The 23092-nt window shown below is 47.5% G+C and overlaps 1 protein-coding gene across 2 annotated transcripts in view; it reads left to right on the top strand.

Annotated features, from left to right (window-relative positions):
* The window catches only part of GALNT18 (polypeptide N-acetylgalactosaminyltransferase 18), a gene marked incomplete at its 3' end in the record, with an annotated part of 328593 nt that overhangs the window by 159982 nt on the left and 145519 nt on the right, over positions 1-23092 (top strand). For both annotated transcript variants that reach the window (XM_084248480.1, XM_084248479.1), the window contains exons 2-3: positions 5467-5659; positions 21178-21344. In XM_084248480.1, coding sequence (XP_084104606.1) covers positions 5467-5659; positions 21178-21344 — 360 coding nt within the window. The remainder of the gene's footprint in view (positions 1-5466; positions 5660-21177; positions 21345-23092) is intronic.

Genomic DNA, 23092 nt, shown 5'->3' with positions numbered 1-23092 from the left:
TTTGCATGAATGCTGGCAAGGTGTAGAGCAGAGTTCTGGCCTAGCCAGGGAAATGCCTTTTAGCTGCTGCCTGGTGGGAAGATCTGGAGAATTCTAAGAAAAGGGCTAGAGCAACCAAAGTGACAGGACCACCTGGAGGACTGTGGGCTGCAGCGGTGTGCTAGCACTGTTTAGGTATTTCAACGGCTAGACAACTTTATAAAACAATGTAGTCCTACTGAGCAGTCCCTCAGGGCTTGCAGTGTCTCTGGTCCTCAAACTGGGCAGCTTGTCTTGGCTTGAGACATGGGGTGGGGCTGTGATCAAGAGGAGTACAATTTAAGTAGCATTCAACAGTGTCTCTGCATTGCTGTTTCCTCTTACCTGTTATGGGAATCATGGAAGCTCCATCATGGCTACTGTGATGGCCTGACCTCACTGCCTGGCAGGGGTGGTGCAATGTGGTCTAAAGAACCATAGAATCAGCTTCAGGAGCAGAATTTTGTAGTAGACATGCAAGATGGGCCTAAGGTCCCCTCTGCATTGGACCAGAAGTAATGCCCTTTGCCACTTTGGACAGTGCCTTTTGTGAGATTAGCGTGTTGGGCTTTGGCACATGTGTCTGTCGGAAAAAAGGGGATACCTGCCCTGACTCTCAGGCTTGTGGTTTGGGCCCCATGATTTGGGCCAGACTCTCCCTGAAGGAATGTCAGGGCAGTTTTCTAAGACATTGGGCCTTCTTACCTCATTGCCCTCTGCACCTGGGTTTCTGGGAGTACAGATTTTGGATTCCCAGTGGGCTCTTTCCAATTATAAACTCTGCCAGGTGAGAGTAAGAAAAAGGGGGAGGGAGAGGCACGAAGTAGACAGCAGCCCACCCACACTCCTTGCCTACCTTCCTTCTCCCTATATGTTTGGGGTGGTTATTCTATATACTATCCTTTCCTGGATGCTTGAGAGAGATGCCAGCTAATGCTCTGCTATAAGAGTTTTAACAAGGAGTGCTAGGAGCGGGTAGAATTGTCCACCAATGACCACATTCCATGGAAGTGCCTGAGAAGTTTCTAAGACCCTACTGTTGTTAGTCTCCTATAACTTTATATGCGTGAACTAGGTAGGAAATTAACTGCATGCAACTGGAATTTTCCTTGAATTCATGCTCCTACTTGCTGGCACAGAACACCAGCCCCCTTCCAACTCCCACTGGAAGGATTTAGAAGCCCCCAGTGGGCAGGGGGACTGCTGACTCCACCATGACCTGCTGCTACTGCCTGATTTATTTATCGTACTGGTATTCACTGAGCACCTGCCAGGTGCCAGGCACTGATAAATTCACTGGAGGCTCAGCAGAGCGAGCCAATCCCTGACCTCATGGGCTCACAGTCTAGTTAGAGAGACAAGCAGCAAGCAAGACAAATAGAGAAGGTACATATGTGAGTTCAGAGGCAATACTGGGAGAGGGGATTGAATGTTTACTAAAGGCTTTGGTGAGAAAGTGACTTTTGAGTAGACCTAAGAAGTGAGGGGCATTAGCCATGGGGGTGAAGAGGGAAATGGAAAGCACCCATAGGTGCTGCGTGGGGTGTACCTGGGAAGTCTGAGGAGGGTGGGGTAGGTGTGGCTGGAATGAGTGCTGTAAACTAGGGGAGCAGTGTTAGGAGTGAGCTCTGGGATCTCCAGGGTTTTCTGATCACTGGAGGCTTGTGGACATTAGCACGGCACAGGCAGTCACTGGAGGGTCCCATACCCCTAGAAGTGTTAGTGGAAAAGTGCCCTAATAGGACTATGGGGTTTCATGTGTCCTTAGCAACTAACATACATTGAACTAATAGTTACTTTGTGCCAGGCACCGTGCTAGGCTCCTTACCTGGGCCATCTCATTGAACATTCATGGTGGTTCTGTGAAGGAGTACTACTACTATCAACTCCATTTTCTAGATGAGGAACTGAGGTTCAGGATAAACTACACTCAACTGGAAAACAACAGAACAACACTATAAACCCCAGGATTCTGACTGCAGCCAGTGCTCTTAACCAGTCCTTTGGGAAGGAAAGAAAGGTGAATGAAGTTAGTGATGGCAAGGCCTTCTCACCTAAAGGTGTCATATGTATGGTGGAAAGCAGGGGTCCCCACTATCTTAAATGGCCAGATATGAGTATTTCCAACTTTGCAGGCCACATGGTTTCTCTTGTACTTACTCATCTCTGCCCTCCCAGTTCTAAAGCAGCACTAGATGACATGTAAGCAAGTGGCTATGACTGTAGTCTAATAAAGCTTTATTTACAAAATAAGCGGTGCCCAGGTTTGGCCCTTAGACTAGTTTGCTGCTTGTGGTGCAGAGAAAAGAATGTGGGATTTGGAGGAAGTCAGATTTCAGTGCCTCTGACAATGTGGGTGACCTTGGGTGAGTCATTTAACCTTTCTATCTTTGCCTTCCTTGAGTCAAATAACTAACAACTATGGGTTAATTATTTACTGATTTATTTTAAAATGGTGTATGAAGCGCCGCATATAAGCCCAAAGTGCTGGGAGCCAAGCATACAGCAGGGAACTCTGCTCGTAGAGTCCACCCTGTGAGCATGACAGAGATAACCTTGGGCAAAGACCTAGGCAGGTACAATGCATGACTGGGGCAGGAATTCAACAAGATGGTACTTCTCCCTGCTGTCGTGCCCTTACTTATCATTTAGGACCCACTTTCAAGTTGTCATCTGTTACCTACAGATGACAGTAAAAAGATAGGAGCATGTGGTGTAACCCTGGGCTTTAATGTGTTTACAATACATTATCATGCAACCCAGGCCTAATTGTGAATCATAATTTTTTCATTAACTGATCTCATTTTACTTGGTAATATACATTTAGGTATGTGAGAGCAATAAAACTCCATTTCTGTTAAATATTATATGATTTAGTTGGTTCACTGATTTAAATTTTTACTGCCCCCGCCTTTCCAGATGAGTGAATCATATATCTTTTTAGATAACAGGGACCTACAAGAGCAGGCAACTCCTGTGCTCTTGCCAAGAAGGGGAAAATAAGTAACCCCAAGCCCTGGGCTGGAGCTGTGAGCAGCCACACTCTCCTACAATCTCTGGTTTTGTCATAGAAACGCATGCATTTTTTGCATTTTACTCCCTAATGGATCTCAATCTGTTTCATGTGTCTGAGTTTCCTTACATATGTTGAAGGAAAATTGGTAACCAACATGATGTGCTGTGTTTGTCTTTGGCACCCATGTATATCCCAGCTGATTGCCAGGTAGAGGCAGTATAGATTAGTGGTTAGGACCACCTCCTTGGGAAACAGACCTCCTGGGATTGAATCTCGATGACTTCACCTCCCTCTGAATGAACCTGGCCCAGTTTTCTTATCCTCTCTATGCCTCACTTACATTCTCTGTGACACAGAAAAGAAACCAGTTCCCTCCTCACCTGGGGAGATGAATGGTATCTGAACAAGGTTTGTAGCAGAGCTGCGCTCATGGTAACCACTTAGGAGGCATTAGCTATGACAGTTGTCCCAGATTTACACTTCTCTGTAATTTGGGGATGTTCCCTAGGATGCAGCCTGGAGAGCTTGTCACCCAGCACCCATGAGTCCAGCTGCACTTAAAATTATTATTTTTTAAAAAGATTTATTTATTTATTTATACAAGCACTGGGTACAGTCAGAAGCGTGGGAGGGTGAGAGAATTCACCAGAGCCAGAGCGGGGAGCAGAGCAGGCAGAAGGACCGAAGTACACTGCTGAGGGGAGCAGCGGGTGGCAGGAGAGGTCTGCACGCCATGTGGGACCCTCCTCCGGTGGCTGGGGAGCAGCCAGGGATCGAACCGGCGCTGCAGAGGCTGCAAGCAGCTTCGCAACCCAGCGCTCAACCGCTGCACCACTGGGGAGGCCCTGCACTTAAAATTCTTTTGGCATCCCTCTCCTGAGGGCTGCAGCATCAAGGTGCTGTCTCTGCATTCAGGATCTGGACTCTAATGTGCAGGGAGCTGTGACAGTCCCCTCTCCATGACAGCCTCGCTCACCTCCTGTGACAGGGACTCTTCCTTCTGTGATAGGAGGATATTAGGTGTCACCAGGTCCCCATTCTGTTCCCAAGCCTCATCCACTCTCCCACACTGGCTCTTGGGAGAGTCCCCCAAGAGGAGATAGATGGTAGCAAGAGGTGTGGTTTGTGACTCTGAGCTTCCTAAACTTTGAAGATTCTGGAACTTGAGCCTCTTGCCCCTTTCCAGCCTGTACCTTTAAGTTACCTGGCAGAGGTGTGCCATGCCGCCCTGACTCCAGACAGGCTGCTGCGGCTTCCTTCAGAGCTCTGTCTCATTCCAGGCATCTGGCTCCATCTCTTGCCTCATCACATGTTTATGAGCATGGAAGGTGCTGTCCAGTGGGGCTGGGCATCTCTGTCCAGTTTCTCTGATTTCCGACATTGAGTGGCTTACCTGAATGCCGGCTCCTCAGAACAAATTCCAGAATCTTGACCCATCAGCCTATGTTTTGGCAAGACCTACCCATTACCACTGAAAAAGAGATTTTACTGACCTGCAAGGCTCTCTTGCTGACAATCCTAGTTACCATTATGCTGGTCTAAGTGTTTATATTTTATATATTGCTATGATATATAATCACCACAAATCTTTGGAAGTGGATAAATTTGATTATCCTCATGTTACAGTTGGGAAAATCAAGAGGTTGAGTATTTGCTTTTGTTTATGTAGCCAGTGAACAGTGAACTTGCTAATCAGTCCAAAGCCTCTGCCCTACAGGTGATACTGTCTCTTCCATTTTCATGGAATGTTCCAGGGAAACTGTGAACTCTTTTTGACCTGGTGTAGAGGCTCCCCTTACAAAGTTGGGGGTACAGAGATCAGTGCCCAGTGTACATGAAGTATGGGGATGCATTGGCCATCTGCTGTCCCTATTTTGGGGACAGAATCTAGACGCAGCAGGAGGCAGTCTGGCCTGACTGAGATCTTTGTAGCTAGGTGGATGTCACTTAGTGGGAACAGGCAATTCACTGCAGAGAGAAGGCGTAGGAGTAGGAGAAGGTGGTGGGATGCCAAGAACTAGACACAGGAGCAGACCACCCGCTAGGGGACCTGGGTACGTGGGGTGGAAGAGGGGGTTCAGTCTGGGGAAAGAAATGCAAAAGCCCAGCTCAAGGGCTGGGGTTAGCATCTCTGATGGGGAGGCAGGCTGGGGAAGGAGGGGTTCTGACTTGAAACCATGGGGTGTCACATCAGCTTCTTGGCGGCTATGGGCTGTATTTCTGTAGCACTTGTGCTAGTGGTTGTTCAGTGTATCAATGGGTATGTGGATAGACAAATGGATTTGGGGAAGGATGATGATTGCAGTTTGCTCCCCTCCCCCCCAAAGATGGGGCTAAGATTGTTTCACCCTTCATGGCGGTGAGGAAGGGAGAAGGGTTGTGATGCTATGCAGGGGCACTGACCCACTGTTTCCTTGTCCTTCTTTCTGCAGAGGCTCCTGCCAAGCCTGAGGAGGCAGAGACTGAGCCCTTCACAGACTCTTCTCTGTTTGCGCACTGGGGCCAGGAGCTCAGCCCCGAAGGCCGGCGCGTGGCCCTGAAGCAGTTCCAGTACTATGGCTACAACGCCTACCTCAGTGACCGCCTGCCCCTCGACCGGCCCCTGCCTGACCTCAGACCCAGTGGGTGAGCAGAGTTAGAAGCCCCACTGACCTGTCCTTGGGGAGGTGGGGTCACTACAGTGCTGGGAGAAGAGTCAGGAGTGGGCACCTGGACTTTGGGGCCTTCTGCTTCAACCAGGGTCTGTCCTGTCAGCCTGCATTGTATGGCACTGCCCCTCCTTCTCCCGCAGCCTCAGTTTCTCAGTCTGCTAAGCAGGAAGGCAGGCTTTCTTCCATTAGAGATTTTGAGGATTAATAACCTAATTTACTCCTGAAGGGCACTAGAATCATCTGGCATTCCTGTTAATAAGTCATTTTAACCCAATTAGTTGCATTTTTATGAACAATTATTATTTTTTTTTCTGTAAATTAGTTTTTTAAAGTACATCCGTCTTCCGGGGCTAACAAGTCATTACACCCAACCGAGAAGTCTGTCTTGACTTCTCCCTTTGTTACAGAAGATGTTCCTTTAAGGTTCAGTTAGAATTTTTATTACTCCTAATTATTAAAAATGTGGGCACATACCACAGCTAAGCCGAGAAAATCTCATTAACTTCTGTGATCCCCCCCCCATTTCTTCTTTTACCCTCTTTCTGCTCAATTTTACATTTTTCTTAAAGCTGCAAACCACAGTGAGCTTGTATCTGGATTTTTCAGGAAGGATCTTCCATCTGGGTTTGGAGATTATGTTCTTTTAGGGAGGAGAGTTCAGTTCAGTTCCGTAGACCTTTATTGAGTACCTGCTGTATGCTGTATAATTTGGTATGGGTTTACATGGCCCAGGGGAACCAGCTGGGCTCTAGGGATGAAAGAGTAGCTGAAGATCTACAGGGGGAGAAGAGTGTATTCATTTAAAAGATATTTATTGAGCAGCTATTATGTGCCAGAGTAGTCTAGGCACAGTGCTAGAGCAGGGACCAAAACAGATAGAAATCCTTGCCCTTGTAGAGTTTGCATTCTAGTTGGATGGGGCAGATAAAACAAAACAAAGAAGGCAGATGTGTAGCTTATTAGATGGTGCTAAGTGCTATGGAGAAATATAAGTAGGTAGAGAGATAGGGGCAGCCTGGAATAGGAGGCAGAGTGGAATTTTTCATGAAGTATAAGGGAAGGGCCTACTAAGAAGGTGACATTTGAGCAAAGACTTAGAGGAGATGAGGAAGCAAGCCATATGGATGCAGGGATTGGGTGGGGGCTTTGTAGCCAGAGGGACCAGCAAGTGCAAACATCCTGAGGTAGAAGTATACTTGGTAGAAGTATGTTTTAAGAAGAGGAAGGAGGCTCATGTGACTAGAACAGAGCAGCTAGAAGGCAATAGTTGGAAATGAGGCCAGCGGGACAATAGGCAGCAGATTAAGTAGGGCAGTGGTTCTGAAACTTGACTATACATTGGACTCCTATGAGGGCTTTCAAATAATCCTGATGCCAGGGTGTACCCCAGACCAATTAGATAAGAGTTTCCAGAGATGACGCTTAAGATCCACATTGTTTAAAACTTCTCGGATGATTCCAATGTGCAGCTGAGGTTGAGAATGGCAGAGCAAGGCTTTGTAGACTATGATTTATACCGAGAGATGGGGATCCATGAGGGGAGTTTGAGTAGATTAGTGATATGCTCTGTCATTTTCAGACTTTCCTCTGGGTGCTGGGTTGAGAACAGACTGAAGGTTTCAGGGTGGAAGCAGGAGACAATTAGGAGGTGCCTGTGCACTGAGAGGTCAGTGACTTGGCTCTTGATGACAGTGGGGCAGGTGATGAGATCGGGTTGGATTCTGGGTTATCCTGAAGGTGAACTTCAACTCAGTGCCACAGGGACTTAGCCCTCTGAGAGTGCTGCAGAGACCATGCCAAGGGCCGGGGGAGAAACTGTTTTGATAAGGGCAGAGACTAGAGATTGGAGAAAAGGTCCTCATGAAGAACTGGGTCATTAGGACTACTGGAAGGGCCTTGGCCTTGACCTTGACTGACACCAGAGCTGTGGATATTGCTGCCAGCTCTGACTCCAAACACAGGCCCAGCTCAATACACGTTTGTTCGAATTAAAGGGGAAATATGAAAGAAGCCAAGGAAAGGGTGAATCTTACCGATCAGAACACGGCAATAACAATATGGTTTTTACACAGGACTTGACTTGTTGATACTGCCCTGCCAGTTGGACCCACCAGCACTCACATTGAGAGCTGCAGAAACTAGGAGCAGAAAGAGCAAGTGTTATGTGTGAGATGCGAACCCAGGTATCCAGATGCCAGGTCTGCCTTTTGACGTTAGCCTACACCTTCCTCAGGTGTAGGTGTCTGAAGTTACTCCAGGTGGGCAGAATCCTGCAGTCTTCTCCTGGGCCTCTGGAGTGGAGCAGTAATACCATAAAAAGACCTTCCCCTGCATAGGCTTTGAGTTCATGGAGTTCACACACCTCCCCGCTAGTCAGGGGACTCTCTAAGCCCCTGATGGAAACACAAATTTCTGGTAAAAGGCAGAGCTGAGCCTTCTGGCTCCTCCACCTGGGAGCTGCTGTGGCTTTAACAAGGCGGCTTTGCACAAGCACTTGAAAGCTCTTTCTAGCTACGCTTCAGCTCCCCTGCCAGACACACACCCAAGACCAGAGGCCTGTTGGTGGACCACTCAAAAAAACATGTGTTGAAACAGTGCCTCCCTTTGTATGCTCATTTCCATAAAAACATTCCCGCCTTGTAACAAGGCCCTTGCTTGGCTTATCCCATTTGACTCATTTTGGAAACATCTTTTCAGTATCTTTACTCTCATCTCATTCTAAATTACACTGGCAAACATTCATATAGTATGAGCCATGTTTTCGAGAACATGTTGGCACTTTATTTATGTTAACTCTGGGGCTCTTCACAGTAGCCTTCTGGAGCAGGTAGTTATCTGGGATAAACAGTTTCCTTTTCTCTCATACTCACCAGACTTGTGATGCCAGAGTGTGGGGTTTTTTCTTCACACACGCCAATTCTAGGACAGCAGGTGGATATCCTGCAAGTTAGTTCATTCTGGACACTCTATCTGAGGTTCATGCAGTTAGTTCAGATCCCACAAGGTGAGGGCTCAGGCCCACAAGAACACCCCGTCAGGTGCAGTGACGAGTCCCAGGTTGTCTCCTGTATTTCTTTTTTTTAAAAATATATCCAAAAGGGCAGGTTTATTATAAAAAGGGAGAGAAGCGCAAAGGACACTTGCTGACACACAAGCAGGCAGGAAGAGCTGCTCCCCAAAGGGATAGGTTTGCTAGAGAGAAGCCTGCATAGTCCCACGCAGCAGTCTTGGGAGGAAGCGGCCTCTGCTGCCCTGCAGAGGGAGAATGTTGGCAACAAGGGGCACCTGCATAGATAGGCACAGGCAGGCAGGGGGGCTGCTGCCTCACCTGCATTACTGATTGACTGGCTATAACTTGGGGTTCCCACGACCCCTTCTTGGGTTCAGTAATTGGCTAGCATGGCTCATCGAACTCAGGGACACACTTAATTTACATTTACCTGTTTAGTTGGGGTGTGATAAACGATCCAGATGAATAACCAGATGAAGAGGTTTATCAGCTGGGTCTAAAGGGTCCCAAGCACAGGACCTTCTGTCCCCCCTGGAATTAGGGTATGGTACGCCATGCTCCCAGTGTGTGGATGTGGCCACCAACCAGGGAGCACTCTGAACTACACGCTCAGGGATTTTTATGGAGGGGCCATCCAGAGGGCATGATCTAGCACCACCGCCAGTCCCTCTTCCCTCTCCAGAGGGTGGGGGAGGCAGGTGATGGGGCTGAATATTCCAAGCTTCCGATGATGACTTGGTCTTTCAGGTGACCAGTCCCCATTCAGGAGCCCACTCAGAGTCACATCATTAAATCCAGAGACACTCCTATCACCCCCAATTCCAAATGATTCAGGAACTTGTTATCAGAACTCCTTTAACTCAGGAAATTATGAGGAATGTCAGGAGCCAGGGTCAAAGACTAAATATTTGCAGGAACCAAGGGCAAAGACTTATATATATTTCTTCTTATTTCACAGTATTATTGTTAGACTCCATTTTATAGAAGGGGAAGGAACTGGAGACACAGAGATTACATGGTCTGTCCAAGGTCAGGAGTGGCAGAGCTCATTCCCAGATGGAATGACAATAAAATTTGTGCTTATCACCAGCACTGTGCTTTAGCACCTTGAGGTGTCTGTTTGTGTCATTCTACTGGGACTGGTGACCTGATTTAACCAGTATAGACCTGAGTGGACCAGCTAGTCTAGGTCAGGAAGGTCCATCTCTGAGTGTGGGAAAATCATTCTAGTGAACATCAAGCCCATTAATCAAGGCAGAGAGTGATGTCTGGGCCACCACTGATGTTGGGATTAGGAGCGAGGTGGTGGGGCGGTCCATCTGGAGAGGAAGTCCCCTGCTAGGGACCATCTCCAGGTGAACTATGCCAGGCTGGTCCTGCCTCAGTCCCTGCACCTTTCCCTCCTTTTTTGCCCTTGGATATTTGCCCCTGGAAACTTCCTTGGGCTCTGCACTTTGCACTTTGTCTTCTTGGTTTTGTTCTTCCAAGTTCTAACCCTGACATGCTTGGCTTCATTCCTGGACCCAAAAGTCCAGGGTGCTCCAGATTCTGCCCCACCTACCCTTCTGTCCCCTTTGATTGGTCCCTTATTTGGCCTCTCTCTTGACGTAGAGAACGAACACCTGATCCACCTCTTCACCTGGCTGAGTCAGGACAAATCTCTGCTCAGTGCCTTCTACACAGGGCAAGATGTCACTAGAGGGGAAAAGTCCATCTAACTGTTTTCTAGGATTCATTAATTTATTCACCCAACAAATATTTATTGAGCTCCCAGTGTGTGCCAGGCACCCAGTAAAGCATGAGACAGAGAAACCTCACAGGGCTTACACTGTAACCAGAATCCAGAGTGGAAGGTGGTAGGAGAAGCAGGTGATCAGAAAACCTGCTGAGAACCTCCCACCTCCTGGTGGAGGAGTCACCCCTACAGGTTTCTAGTAATTCAGGGCTGAGGGTGAGTGGAACATGTGCACATGTAGAACATCAAAAATGTAACCCTCCAAATAAAAATAAAAATAAAAATAAAGAAAATGGGATTGTAATCAAAGCTGTCAGGACTGGACTTGTCAGAAGTCCTGTGGCCTCTACGTGGGGAGGCGGTGCTTGGAGTTTGGCTGCCCTGCCCTGGGAAAGGAAGACTCGGGAACCGGGTGTGTGGTCAATTCCTTGGTCTCATCTGGGCGTTTGGTCTGTGCAAGAGGGCAGATTTCTTCCTGCAAGAGCCAGTACACTTGGCTTTTGGGGAAATCAAAATGCCCTTTATTCTGCCAGCATTGTGGTAACAAGAGCAGAGCCACCAGGAGGGAAAACCCAGAGAGTCAAGACATGAGTGTCCTCCGCCATGACAGGCCTTTGTCAGATCCGGAGAGGGATTTGCTTTCAGGTTTCAGGGGTTTGGGAAAACACCAGCAGCCCAGGATCAAAGGGCAGAAAAGCTGCATCTCAACCTGGCAGGACTTTGTGCCATTCTCATGTCCCCAGATGTGAACGCCCAACATTTTCCTGCTCTGCGCGCTCCCTCCTGCCTCGCAGTGTCTACCCTTCTCCTCCTTATCTGTGGGCACCAACATGACCTACCAGGTACAAAAAGAGAAAAAGGAAAAGGCAAATCTTGGTGGGGGTGCAGCCTCCATAGGAATAAAGGCGTGTCAAACCTCATCAAATTATACACTTAAGATAATCTTATAGTGTGTGAATTAAACACCATTCATTTGTTCAAAAATGAAGGCATGAGAGAGAGATCAGGGAAGTCCTGTGCCTGGAGGATGGAGAGGGAGGATGGAGTGACGGCTTTGGGAAGGTCCCTGGGACAATGTGTTGTGGTTGTGGGAAAGGAGGGTGAGGGGAGAAAGCAAGCTCAACACGTCAGGGTGGGAAGGCCCAGTGCACTAGGCAGGCAGGTGGCATGTGGAAGCTCACCAATTCTATGACAGGGGCATTCTTCTCGGCACCAGTGGTGGTTATTTCCCACAGGATGCCGAGGGAAAGTGTGAGGGCACTGAGCTAGTGGGCAGTTGGGTGCAGGTAAGGAAAGGGGACTCCAGATCTCAGCTCCAGGGTGTCACGTTGCCATGGCAACACTGTGGCCAACCTCCAAGGTAGCTCAGGGCAGAGCCTCTGGCAGGTGCTGCTTCTTGCTCTGGCTGGCAAAGCCTCAGAGGCTCTGGAACCTCATCAGTAATGATATTGCCTTTCTTTCCAGCATTTCTGAGGTCCACATTCCTTTCTCCTTTCTCCCTGGAGGTAGGCTAGAGTGGCTATCTGGTTGACTTGTGGGTTAGGGCCTAGGATTGAGGTATGAGGGTTTGGGAGAGGAGATTAGACTATTTTCTGTAGTTGCTGGTGGGAGCAACGGGGACACACACACACACACAAGCTCTGAGTTCTGAACTGGAGAGTTCCTATGATTATATGAAAGTAGAAAGGAGCAGGATGGGACTACAGCAAAGAGAGAATGCACCCTGGAGCCAGGGGCTCTGGGTTCCCTGGGAGCAGGGTAGGGTCCATCCAAAGTGGCTGTGGGTATTTGCTGCCAACACTGTGACTGCGGCAGGTTTGAGTGTGTGGGCTGGAGGACTGTGGGATCTTCATCGGAGAGCCCTGCACTTTGTGGATAGTGGGCTGATTCACGGGTATGCATGATAGGCAGAAGAATGTCCTCCCAAGTATGTCCACATCCTAATCCCTGCAGCCTATAAATATGTTACGTTATGCTGCAAAGGAGAATGAAGGATTTATGATTGCTCATCAGCTGACTTTATTTATTTTTTTTTATAAAGTTTTTTTTTTTTTTAAGAGGCATGTTTCATTTATTTATTTGTTTGTTTTTTTTTTGTGTGTTTATACATGCACTGGGTACAGTCAGAAGCGCGGGAAGGTGAGAGAATTCACCAGAGCCAGAGCAGGGAGTAGAACAGGCAGAAGGACCGAAGTACACTGCTGAGGGGAGCAGCGGGCGGCAGGAGAGTTCTGCGCACCATGTGGGACCCTCCTTCGGTGGCCGGGGAGCAGCCGGGGATCGAACCCGCGCCGCCGAGGCCGCGGGCAGCTTCGCAACCCAGTGCTCAACAGCTGCGCCACCGGGGAGGCCCTCATCAGCTGACTTTAAAATAAGAAGATTATCCTGTATTATCTGGGTGGGCCCAGTTTAGTCACCAGCATGCTTGAAAGTGGAAGAGACAGGCAGAAGAGCCAGAGAAGGAAAGGTGGCTATGTGAAAAGGACTCGACAAGCCATTGCTGACTTGAAGATGGAGAGGAACCGGAAGCCGTGAGATGTGGGCAGCCTTTACATACTGGAGAAGGCAAGAAAGTCTATTATCACCTCGAACCTCTGGCACTTGCGTTTAGCCCACCTGTGTCAGACGTCTGACCTCCAGAACCATACGATAATAAATCTGTGTTGTTTAAAACCACCAGGTGTTTAGTAATTTCTTACAGCAGCAAATATAAGGATTAGGAAACTTAATATGGTACGCAACCTGTTTGTACAGGATCCCAAGAAAGCCAGAAGCACTCTGTGCTTGGTTTAATGCCCTGCTCTCAGTGCTAAAATTCTTATTTTTTTTGAATAGGAGCCACCATTCAAGAAGACATCCTTCTATCTACCATGCATACCCATGAATCAGCTCCACTGTCCATCAAAGGTCAGTGATCTCAGATGAAGATCACACAGTCCTCCAACCCGCACGTTCATATTTTCTTTTGCATGGACACCCACAGGTCATGTAGCCAGTCATGAGAGAAGGGGCTGGCTCCAGGTTGAGCAGCTGGTATCACGGTTGCTAGGCCACCTGGAAGTTGTTCCCCGGGGACAAAAGGCACCGAGAGCCACCACTTGGCCTGGGATTGGATGCCAGGTGTTATGCAAACTGCTAATATCTATTTCTCATTTAACCTAGCCCCTCACATCTGTGTGAGGTAGTTGTTATGAGTTCCACTTTCTATAGGAGAATACAGAATATCTACAAAGAAACTTGTTCAAGTTCCCATAGCGGATATGTGTCAATGCCAGTGTTCTTACCTGGGGCTTGTGTCTCCAGGATACCACCTCAGCAGGGGAGCCCCGGGGAGCTTTTCTAGTTTGGAATCTTGGCTCTGTGGAGAAGACCCAGAGGTTTATGGAAATGTGTCCCCCAGGAGTGCAGCCTTAGGACAAAGGAATAAACATCCTTAGTATTGATTCTCCTGTTGTATGGAAAATAAGTGCATTAACACAGTTGGGGAATGGAGGGAAATATTCTTTTACTAAAACACTCTAAAAAAATACTTCAATAAACAACTATGAACCAGAGACATTCTATGAGGGGTGGGGGGCGGGGAGGGGAGGGATTGGGGTCAAAATAAGGGGGTTGGAACTGTATGGGGAATATAAAAATAAAATTTATTAAAAAAAAACTAAGCCTTCAAAAAATTATTTTAGCTGATTAAAAAAATACTTCTGGTTCTTTGTTAATGCTAAACTCATTTTGGGTAATAGTATTGTGTGGTTCTTCTTAAAGGCAATGTGATCTTGAGATATATTAATAGAGTTATAGTGTCTTTAAAAAGGGAGGTGAATTTTTGTTCTACTCTGTTACTAAGATCAGAACTGCAGAATTGGATTTTAAAGAATCCAGAGAAAGTGGAGTATGTTTAGAGAAGAACAACCCAGGAGAGAAACTGGATAGCATGACAAATTGATGAAGTTCTGCTTAGATGATAGAATAATATTTAAAAATCCAGTTCCCTGGGTTCCAAGGCCAAGTCTCTCATTTACAAACTCATTGATCTCCAGCAAGTTACCTAACTTCTCTGTGTTTTGAGTTTGCCATCTATAAGTTAGAGATGGCATATAAAGATTGAATTGTAATATAGATAGAGCTCTTAGAACATTACCTGCCACATAATAAATGCTGTATAATATTTTCAAACTTTTGTTATGTAGGGCTTTTGTTATATAGATTTGTAAAAGAGGTGGTCTGGGGGGAGACCATCATGACTTTACTTGAGGAGCACTATGTGACAAAGACCACAAGCAACAGGCCATATACCCTGGCAGTAGATGAGAGGAGGGCCAGACAGGCCCTGCAGGAGAGATGAGACCCATGTTCTCTGAGATTGCTATCTCCCCGGTCCCAGAGTTCAGGATATTAGAGGCCAGAGGCGGGCTTTGCTGGAGAGCAAAGATACCCTAGCCTCCTTTTCCTGACCCATTGGGCTCACCTTCTCCAACCCATATTCCTCAGTTTTCTTTGACATGAACCTGGCCTGCTCATCAAAAAGCCCACCACATGGAGATGCTCAGTCCCTTCTGTGTCTTTTCCACCAGAGTCAGCTGACTTTTGTTCCTTGGGTGGCTGTCCATATAGTCTGAGGAATCACATTTCCTCTGGATTTTTAACAACATGTTTTAGGAACAAATGGTCTCTCTGCTTCCTCTTGGCTACTTATATTTTGAATCATTCCTTTCCTTTGGTCCTACTTATAATCTACTTCTGCTATAATAGATCTCTCTAAATTGATAGAAGGGGTGTTTGTAGAACTTCTGTCTCTTGATGATGGCTGGACCTTTGTTGATTAAATCTACCTAGTAGTTTGTCAGTGATTCATCAGACTGGCCCATTTCTCTAACACACAGATGTGAGAATCCCCTATTCTCAGATGTCAGATGGAGCCCATGACGTACCCCAGATTTCTTGACTTGGTTTTGTGTGTTCTCTCAAGAAGGAAGGAATTGAATCCACTGAGGTAGGCACAGATGGTGGGGGGTCTTTGAAGGCTGATGACTACTCACAATCACATAATCACACAATCAGAAGTCCAGCAGTAGTGGAGGCAGTGAAGTTCAGGACTTGAGTCTAGATGGGCTTGCGTCTACACCTCTTTGCTCACTACCGACTGCTGAACCGCTCCTGGCACTTGTCCATGTCTTCAGCCCACCTACAGATCAAGTTCTGCCTCATCCCATATTTCACATTTCACCTCCCCACAGGAAAGGGCCTGACAGGCTTCCTGGTCCTTTGATGTTACAGAGGACAAAGGAGCAGGAAGTCAGTGCTGGGCTTTGTGTGCCCAGTAGGTTTTTGCCCTAATTGTCCACCAGACTAACCAATCGTCCTACAGGACATGCTGCATCCCACCCGTCTTTCACCGTCTGACAGCCTGGAGTGACTCTTCCATTTAGCCCCTCCCACTGGGTCTCTGGGTTGTCATGACATCAGTGTCCCACCAGATGCATCTCTGGTGGTTTTCCTGTAGACAGTTCAGCAGGGGCTGGGGACGATGCACTGGAAGACAACTAAGCGTCCCATCCCTGTTTCTCGCCTCTGTAAAATGGTGGAAATAATGTTTGCAATGTAGGATTGTAGAAAGGAATTAAATGATGGAAAAAAGTAAAACTTGATACATCTGTTAGCTGGTTTATTTCCAAATATTCTGCATGGACTCCTTTGGCAACTGGGCTCGCATGTGTACATGCCCAGAAAAGATGCTTATTTTGAGGACAGAAATCCTGAATAGCTCTGTGTTCAGCATTGTGTTGTCCAAGGAAGGGGGGTGTTGCCTTCCTTAAGACTTTGCAAACTCTTCTTTCCTCATCTCTTGGTCTCTAATTCCCCTGCATCACCACATGAGTCCTCATGCGGCACCATGTAGTATCTTCATCCCAGAGCCTTGAAAATATAGAGGCCAACCAGAGGAAGTGAAAATCCCACTGCCCTCATACCCCAAGAGAATTCCCATATTGCCCTCCTCACGTTTCTTTAAGCAGACTGAGTGCTGGTAGACCAGGGTGCTGCCTAATCTGGAAGCATTTGGAAGAAGCCAAAATATACTCAAGTGAGGTCAGAGAAGGATCAGATAAGACCAATGTGTGTATGTGGGAGTGTGGGTGCTGTATGAAAACACTGATGGCCATTTGGCACTGAGGGGGCCGCACTGACCTGGGGCCAGGCTGTATCCCCAGCTTTATGCTCCAGGTGTTTAGCAGTGCGCCACAATATGTGTGACCACGACTGCAAAGGAGGGCCTCTCGGGGAGAAGCCTGGGAGGAAGAGGAGCTGGAAGCACTCAAGGGGGAGTGAGTACCCAGGAGAGTCATCTTCTCACTGCTGGGGCCAGCGGGTCCCTCTTCCCATCCAGAGCCCTGGCATAGTGGGACCAGGTTCCCCGTGAGCGTCGGTAAATAGTCCTCTGCACGTTCTACTTTGATCTCCATTCTGGAAGAAGTGCTCCCACTCTCCCACCCCAAGCCAGGCAGCTTCCATGAGCCACTGAGCACTGGTGTGTTTTCTGAGGTCACTGAGGGAGACAGAAGTTCTCCATGCAACACAAGGGTTGGGGCCGCTGTACTGGGTGGGCATGAAAAAACATGATTTCATGTTTTTCTGCTCTTTCACGTAGATGCACTGAAGTTCTTACTATAAACTTGCCTCATAAACAGCTCTGAAGACTCTCAGGGATCCCTGCTGAGGGGCTCCCTGAATGGCCACCCCATCCCACACTGCCTTCTGTGTGCAGAGATCGATAAAGTCGAGTTTATCATGACTATCAATTCTGCCTTATTAGACAGCCTTGGTACGCCTCCTCTCAGAAATGGCTTGTTTTTATCTCTAGTGGAACATGGCTTGACTTTAAACAAGAGTAAAATCTAAAAGGGAACCTTTATGGCTTAATTTTGCTGGAGAATGGGTCTCTTCTCAAAATGGCAAAGGGACTGGTCTCATGTGTTAGCTTTTTTTCAAGAAACTTCAATAGTTACATCTGTGTAGCTCCTCTGGTTCTCAGTCCTCTGGCCCTTCGGGGGAGGCAAGCAAGAAAGAGGAGTGCAGAGGCAGACCCAGAGCAGGCAGGAGGCAAGTGGATAAATAAGAAGGAACTAGAGGGGCATGGCGGGCAGACCAGGCAGGACGGCAGGAGAGCATCTCAATGGGGTGAATACCAGAGGCAGAGTCCTCCTCAGGGTGGGTGCCAGTGCCGGGTGGGTGAAGCAAGTGGCTGAACTGGAACAGACATACTGGGCTTAGATCTGGAACATTCCTCTTCTAGAGCAGCTCTTGGTATGTTTCTTTCAAAGGCCTTGGGCTGCCCAGCAGGCAGCAGGCTTCTGTCTGAATTCAGTATCAGTCAGGGACGACCATGGGTGTGACTGCGTGACCGTGCTGTTTCCTTCCCTCTTTTTGATTCCTCCCTCCAGCCACGTAAGTTCTGCTTTGATAGTGAGATGAAGATCTAAACTGTGACTGTGTGTGTCGATGTGTGTATGTTGGAGACTTTGGCAAGGGAAATAATCTACTTTTCAACAGATGCTAACTGAATGCCTGCTGTTTTCAAGGCATGGTGCTGGACAGTGGGCAGACAGCTGTCTCCTCCCTTAAGCAACTCTGATCTGGTGACAGGTAACCACCTACTCTAGTCTGCTTGGGACTTTCAGTGCTGAAACTGGGAGGGCCCTGGGCCAACCAGGATGAGTTGATCACCTTCTCTGGTCAGGATGATACTAAAGGGATCTTTTTGTGACATTTGGTGGTGACAGGGTACTGATTGGAAGGGAGGAAAGGTTTGCAAACCATTTCCTTATGAGATGGCTTCTGTTCACCACCTGTGAGATAGGTCCTTATTTTTATAAAGAGAAGATTCCTACGTGATCATTTCTTCTGACTCCCTTATTCTATAACCAGGACATGAAGAAGGTGAAGGGTTCACACAGCAAATTGGAGCAGAGCTGGATGACTGCCTCCCCACCTCCCGTTCTTTCTCTGGAAAATCATCTGCTCTGTCTGTCTCATCTCGCCTACCCTACATATCTGCTCACCCAGGCCCTTGGCTAGGTCTGCTGCTGAAAGAGCCCTGAGTGGGTCTCTGGAAAAAGGGGAGGAAGAAAGGGTTGAAGGAGGTCAGAAAGTTCAGCCTGGAGGGATCCTTAATAACATGCATAGAAACTGAGACCTGGGGGAGATTGAATGAGCGGAGCAGGGCCATCATTCTGAGAGGGAGTACAGAAGAGGAAGGAGCTTCTGGTGGGTGAGGACCTGACCCTCCTTCACAGGGAGGAGTTTGTAGGAAAACCACCAATGTGAGCTCAGTGGCATGTGCATGAAGGTTCGTTAACCCTGTGTCCAGTAAATGCACTGTTAGCTTTGCTTAACCCCAAGACCTACTGTGTGCCAGACCATGGGTAAGGCTGGGAGACAACATGGTGACTAAATGAAGTCCCTGTTCTCCAGGAGCTTCATTATAGCTGAGAGGGCAGCCGGCAGCCCTGTACCCACAGATACAGATGGCACACCCCGCTAGATGCTCTGTGTGCTCCAAAGGTTTTCAGGGAGGGAGTTCTTCATGCGAAAGTAGTGACCGGCATTGTTTAGCTTCCAAAACAAATACAACATTTCCATTCTGCTTGGGTGACAGTTTTCATGTCTAGGGAAAGACTTGTCACTGCTCTTGATAGTCATAAGTAAGCACTAGCTACAGGGATTATTTAACTGTTCACAATAAATCTTTTATTTGCTGTTGTAAAAATTCACTCACAACAACAAACATTTTTAGAAAGGATCTGCTGAGTTAAAAAAAAGGGTCACTCCAGTTTTTCTCCTTCGTCGAATTCCCTCCTTCCAGCCTGCCCATCTCAGACCTTCATCGCAGTTAAGTGAGCTGGCTCCCCCCATCCAGCCCCTGCATCCTTAGCACTGTCCCCGCAATCCCAAGGGGCCTTTGCATGGGCTCACTCTTCTGTGATCAAATCTTGCCTTCTTAGAGACTCCTTCCCTCACTAATTCTTAGAGGACAGCTGTCTCTTATCCCAGGTTACTTTCCATCTCAGCACTTAATGAAAGTGTATCATTGGGTTTGCTTCTGTGTTTATCTGTGTCCCCTGTCAAATCATACGCTTCTTGAAGACAGTGACTTCGTCCATGTACCTTCAGTGTCCACATCAGTCCCTGACTGATGAAGGGAGCTCAGTAAATATCCTATTAAATACAAGAATGAATGAATTTTTCACCCATCTATTAACCCAATGGTTCTAGTAAAATTCAAGTATGAAGCAGTTTTTGGAAAAGGCTCAACTTTTTCCCTCCTCCGACTCTTTGTTGAGAGAGCTGGAAATAGAATGGGAGAAGTTCCTGTAAATTTCTGTAACCATAGAGACCATGATTGTAGTTTATTAATCTTCTGCTCTTAAGCAGGCTGGGGCCCCATGGTGATTTCTCCAAATTGTTCAGTGCTGGTTATCCTGCAGCCTTCCTCATTAAGGAAGAGCAGACCCATTCCTATCCTCCTACAGTACTTTAATTACTGACGCACAGAAGCACTGTGTTACTATACTCATTACTGCCTGTTCTGACCTGGCTGCATCTCCCCCATCGGAGTGCTGCAACATGTCACCAGCCTTGAACTCCTGGAGCCTTCAGTGGCTGGTGGTGAATGTGGGCAGCCTCCTCTCTGAGTCCAAGGCCTGCGATGGGCTGTAATTACTACTTTGTCCTTTCATTCAACTCTCCTGAAGATGGGATCTCAGTGCCTTCTGGAACGGCCTTTAGTTTCAACCAGATAAGGGGCCTAGCAGTGGTTTTCTGCCCACAAAGACAGTGCTTGCAAGGAAAGAATTGGAAGTGTTTTTAGGAACCATGGCATTTCTTATTATCTGACCTCTATGGAGTCTGATTTCAGGGTGCTATTCCTCTTCCCATGGGGAATGGCATGTAGACCTTTATGAATTTGCCTCGTGTCCTTTGGGTAAGAGACCTCCAGATGGCTGCAGAGTTTCAGTGGAACTAGAGGGGAGATGGGACATTTAGGGGCAGCCTCTTTCCTGACCAATTGTCCTCCAGGGAAGACCCCTGGTGTGATTGTCCTGGGGGATGGATCCCTGTGATAGATGAGGGCTAGGAGAGCCTCTAGGAGGTATGTGCTTGGATGAGGCAGGGTGTCTCCTGACAAGAGAAGGCACATTTCACTCCTGAGCCAGATCACCTAAGGTCTTGCCTCATCTAGGCGTTGGCCACCATTTTGATAAAAATGAAGCTGTGCCTTTGGTTGTATTTTTTATCTTAATTGGGTTTAGATGTAAATGTGAATTTAAACTAAATTTTCAAAAAAATTTAATCTCTGGTGTTACCAAAATGTTAGCATTTTCATTTCAGTTTAAGAAATTACAGATAAAATTAAATATATTTTAAAAATTCAAGAAAAAAAAGAAATGTTTATGCTTCCAGCAAATACCCAGTGATCATTTCTGGGTTCCAGGCACTGCACTGGGTGCAGCCATTCAGCTGGGATGGTCAGTAACAAAATCAGATTCCGCTGTAGGGCAGGCAGGTTTCCATGGTCAAAACTATCTGCTGCACACTTAGGGCTTTTAATAAGTGGATCAGTAAGACCCAAAAGAAGAATCTGGACTCCTGTGCCATCCAGAAAAGCTTGAGCCAGGACTTGGGGTGGGTCAACAACTGGGTGGTCCGAGCCCAGTCCCTGGCAGATCTGACAGCCTGACTGTTTTTCTTCCAGGTGCCGCAACCTCTCATTTCCCGACAGCCTGCCGGAGGTGAGCATCGTGTTCATCTTTGTCAACGAAGCACTCTCGGTGCTGCTGCGCTCCATCCACTCAGCCATCGAGCGCACGCCTCCACACCTGCTCAAGGAGATCATCCTGGTGGACGACAACAGCAGTAATGGTGAGTGGTGTGTCTGCGCAGTCTTGGACCGAGAACCTGCTCCACGGCTGACATCTGAGCAGAGGGTTCAGCCTCTGTTCGGGCTTCTCATTTTCTCAAGGTTCTCCGTGGCAGCTCATTCTATGGATGTTGCCTTAGAAATGAGAGATTCATGGTGGTTCCCACTCTGGAAACTTCATTCAATAAGTACACCCTTTACACCCTTTCTACCTCCCAGAGAGATCTGGTCCCCAAGTGTTTCCTTACTGGACACCCATAGTCTCCTTTGACCTCCTAATAAAATATGAGGTAAAAAGCCCTGGGTGCCATCCCCACCATGTACAAAATGAACATTCCAAGGACTCTTCTGTGAAGCTACATTTTATTGAGTGGTGTTCCTTGGCCCCTGCCTGAAAGATTCTTCGTCAGTGTTGTCTCAGCAGTGGTGGTGATGTTGGGGGAAGTGTTGATGGTGCTGGTGGTAGGGGAGATCCTGTGGTGTCGATAGCATAAAATGTAGTAGACGTGTAACCCTCGACAGCAGCAAAGCTGATGACAGTCTATCCTCTGTGCTGAGCCCCTACTCCCAGTTCCACAGGGCCCTAGCAAAGCCCTGCAGTGCCTTGTTGAATCCTTCTCATCACTGTCCCCCCTTGTCCATTCACTGCCAGCTCTCTCTTTCCCTTGGTATATATTCCATGGCCTCTGATTCTTTCCACCTATGCCACCTCCACACTGTTCTCAAACTTAGACACCATGTATTGAGACTTTTTACCAACAGTGCTCTTGAGAGGACCATTAATATGGATGTGCTTTGGATAATACACAATTTAAAAAATAGACCACTGGGTCATGGAATCATAGATTTACTGGGCTTGTGTTATCGTTTGAGCGGTCTCTGGTGTCAGGCAGTAAATTTCCCAATGAATTACTTGCTGTAATGAGAAGTTTAGATGGGCGATTTGTGTTTTGTTATCAATTAAAGCTGAAACGTATCAGATAATTGAAATATATTTAATCTCAATAAGCAAATTTTTGTCTCATTTTATCATGTAGTCAGATGTGTAGGAGCAGCACTGTGGAGGGGATTTTAGAAGTTTCTGAAGGGCAGTGCTTATGAATCACTTGCCTTCCATTGCCCATGCATGTAAATGAAGGTAAAGGTATCAAGAGTGGCAGTAAGTAGGCAACACAGGTAATGTCCACTGTGAGGGCGACAGGAGGGACTCTGGCTTCCACATCCCTAACAGCTGCCTGCCACCCTCTTGCTAGGGCCCAAGGAATGGCTACCTATAGAAGCTTCCATTCCCCAGTGGCTAAAACTAAGATGGCCCTGTCCATATAGCCCATCCCTCACTCCATAGAGCCCCATACAGCTGGCCCCCTCACCTTTTTTTTTAAATAAATTTTATTTTTATATTCCCCATATAATTGCAACCCCCTTATTTTGACCCCAATCCCTCCCCTCCCCTCGCCCCACCCCCCTCACCTTTTACACTGTAAGGAGGTAAAGGATAGAAGAGTCATCCTTCCAAGGGTAAGGACAGCTCCTGAGCTAGAGGGGCCCCCAGCACATTCTTGCCCCTCTCACATCACAAAAAAGACAAAAGAGAATGAGCACTAGGAAGAAGAAATGTTGGAGAGGCCTCCCTGATGGCACAGGGGTTAAAGTCTCAGTGCTATCAAGCTGTCGTCAGGCACTGTGGCATGAGTGTGATCCCTGGTCAGGGAGCAACCCACATGGTGCAGCAGACTTTTCCTGTCTTGCC

Source organism: Talpa europaea (genome assembly GCF_964194135.1).
Source record: "Talpa europaea genome assembly, chromosome: 1".
In the NCBI taxonomy this organism is placed as follows: domain Eukaryota; kingdom Metazoa; phylum Chordata; class Mammalia; order Eulipotyphla; family Talpidae; genus Talpa; species Talpa europaea.
Note: the sequence above shows the minus strand (reverse complement) of the source record. Positions and strands in the feature narration are given on the sequence as shown.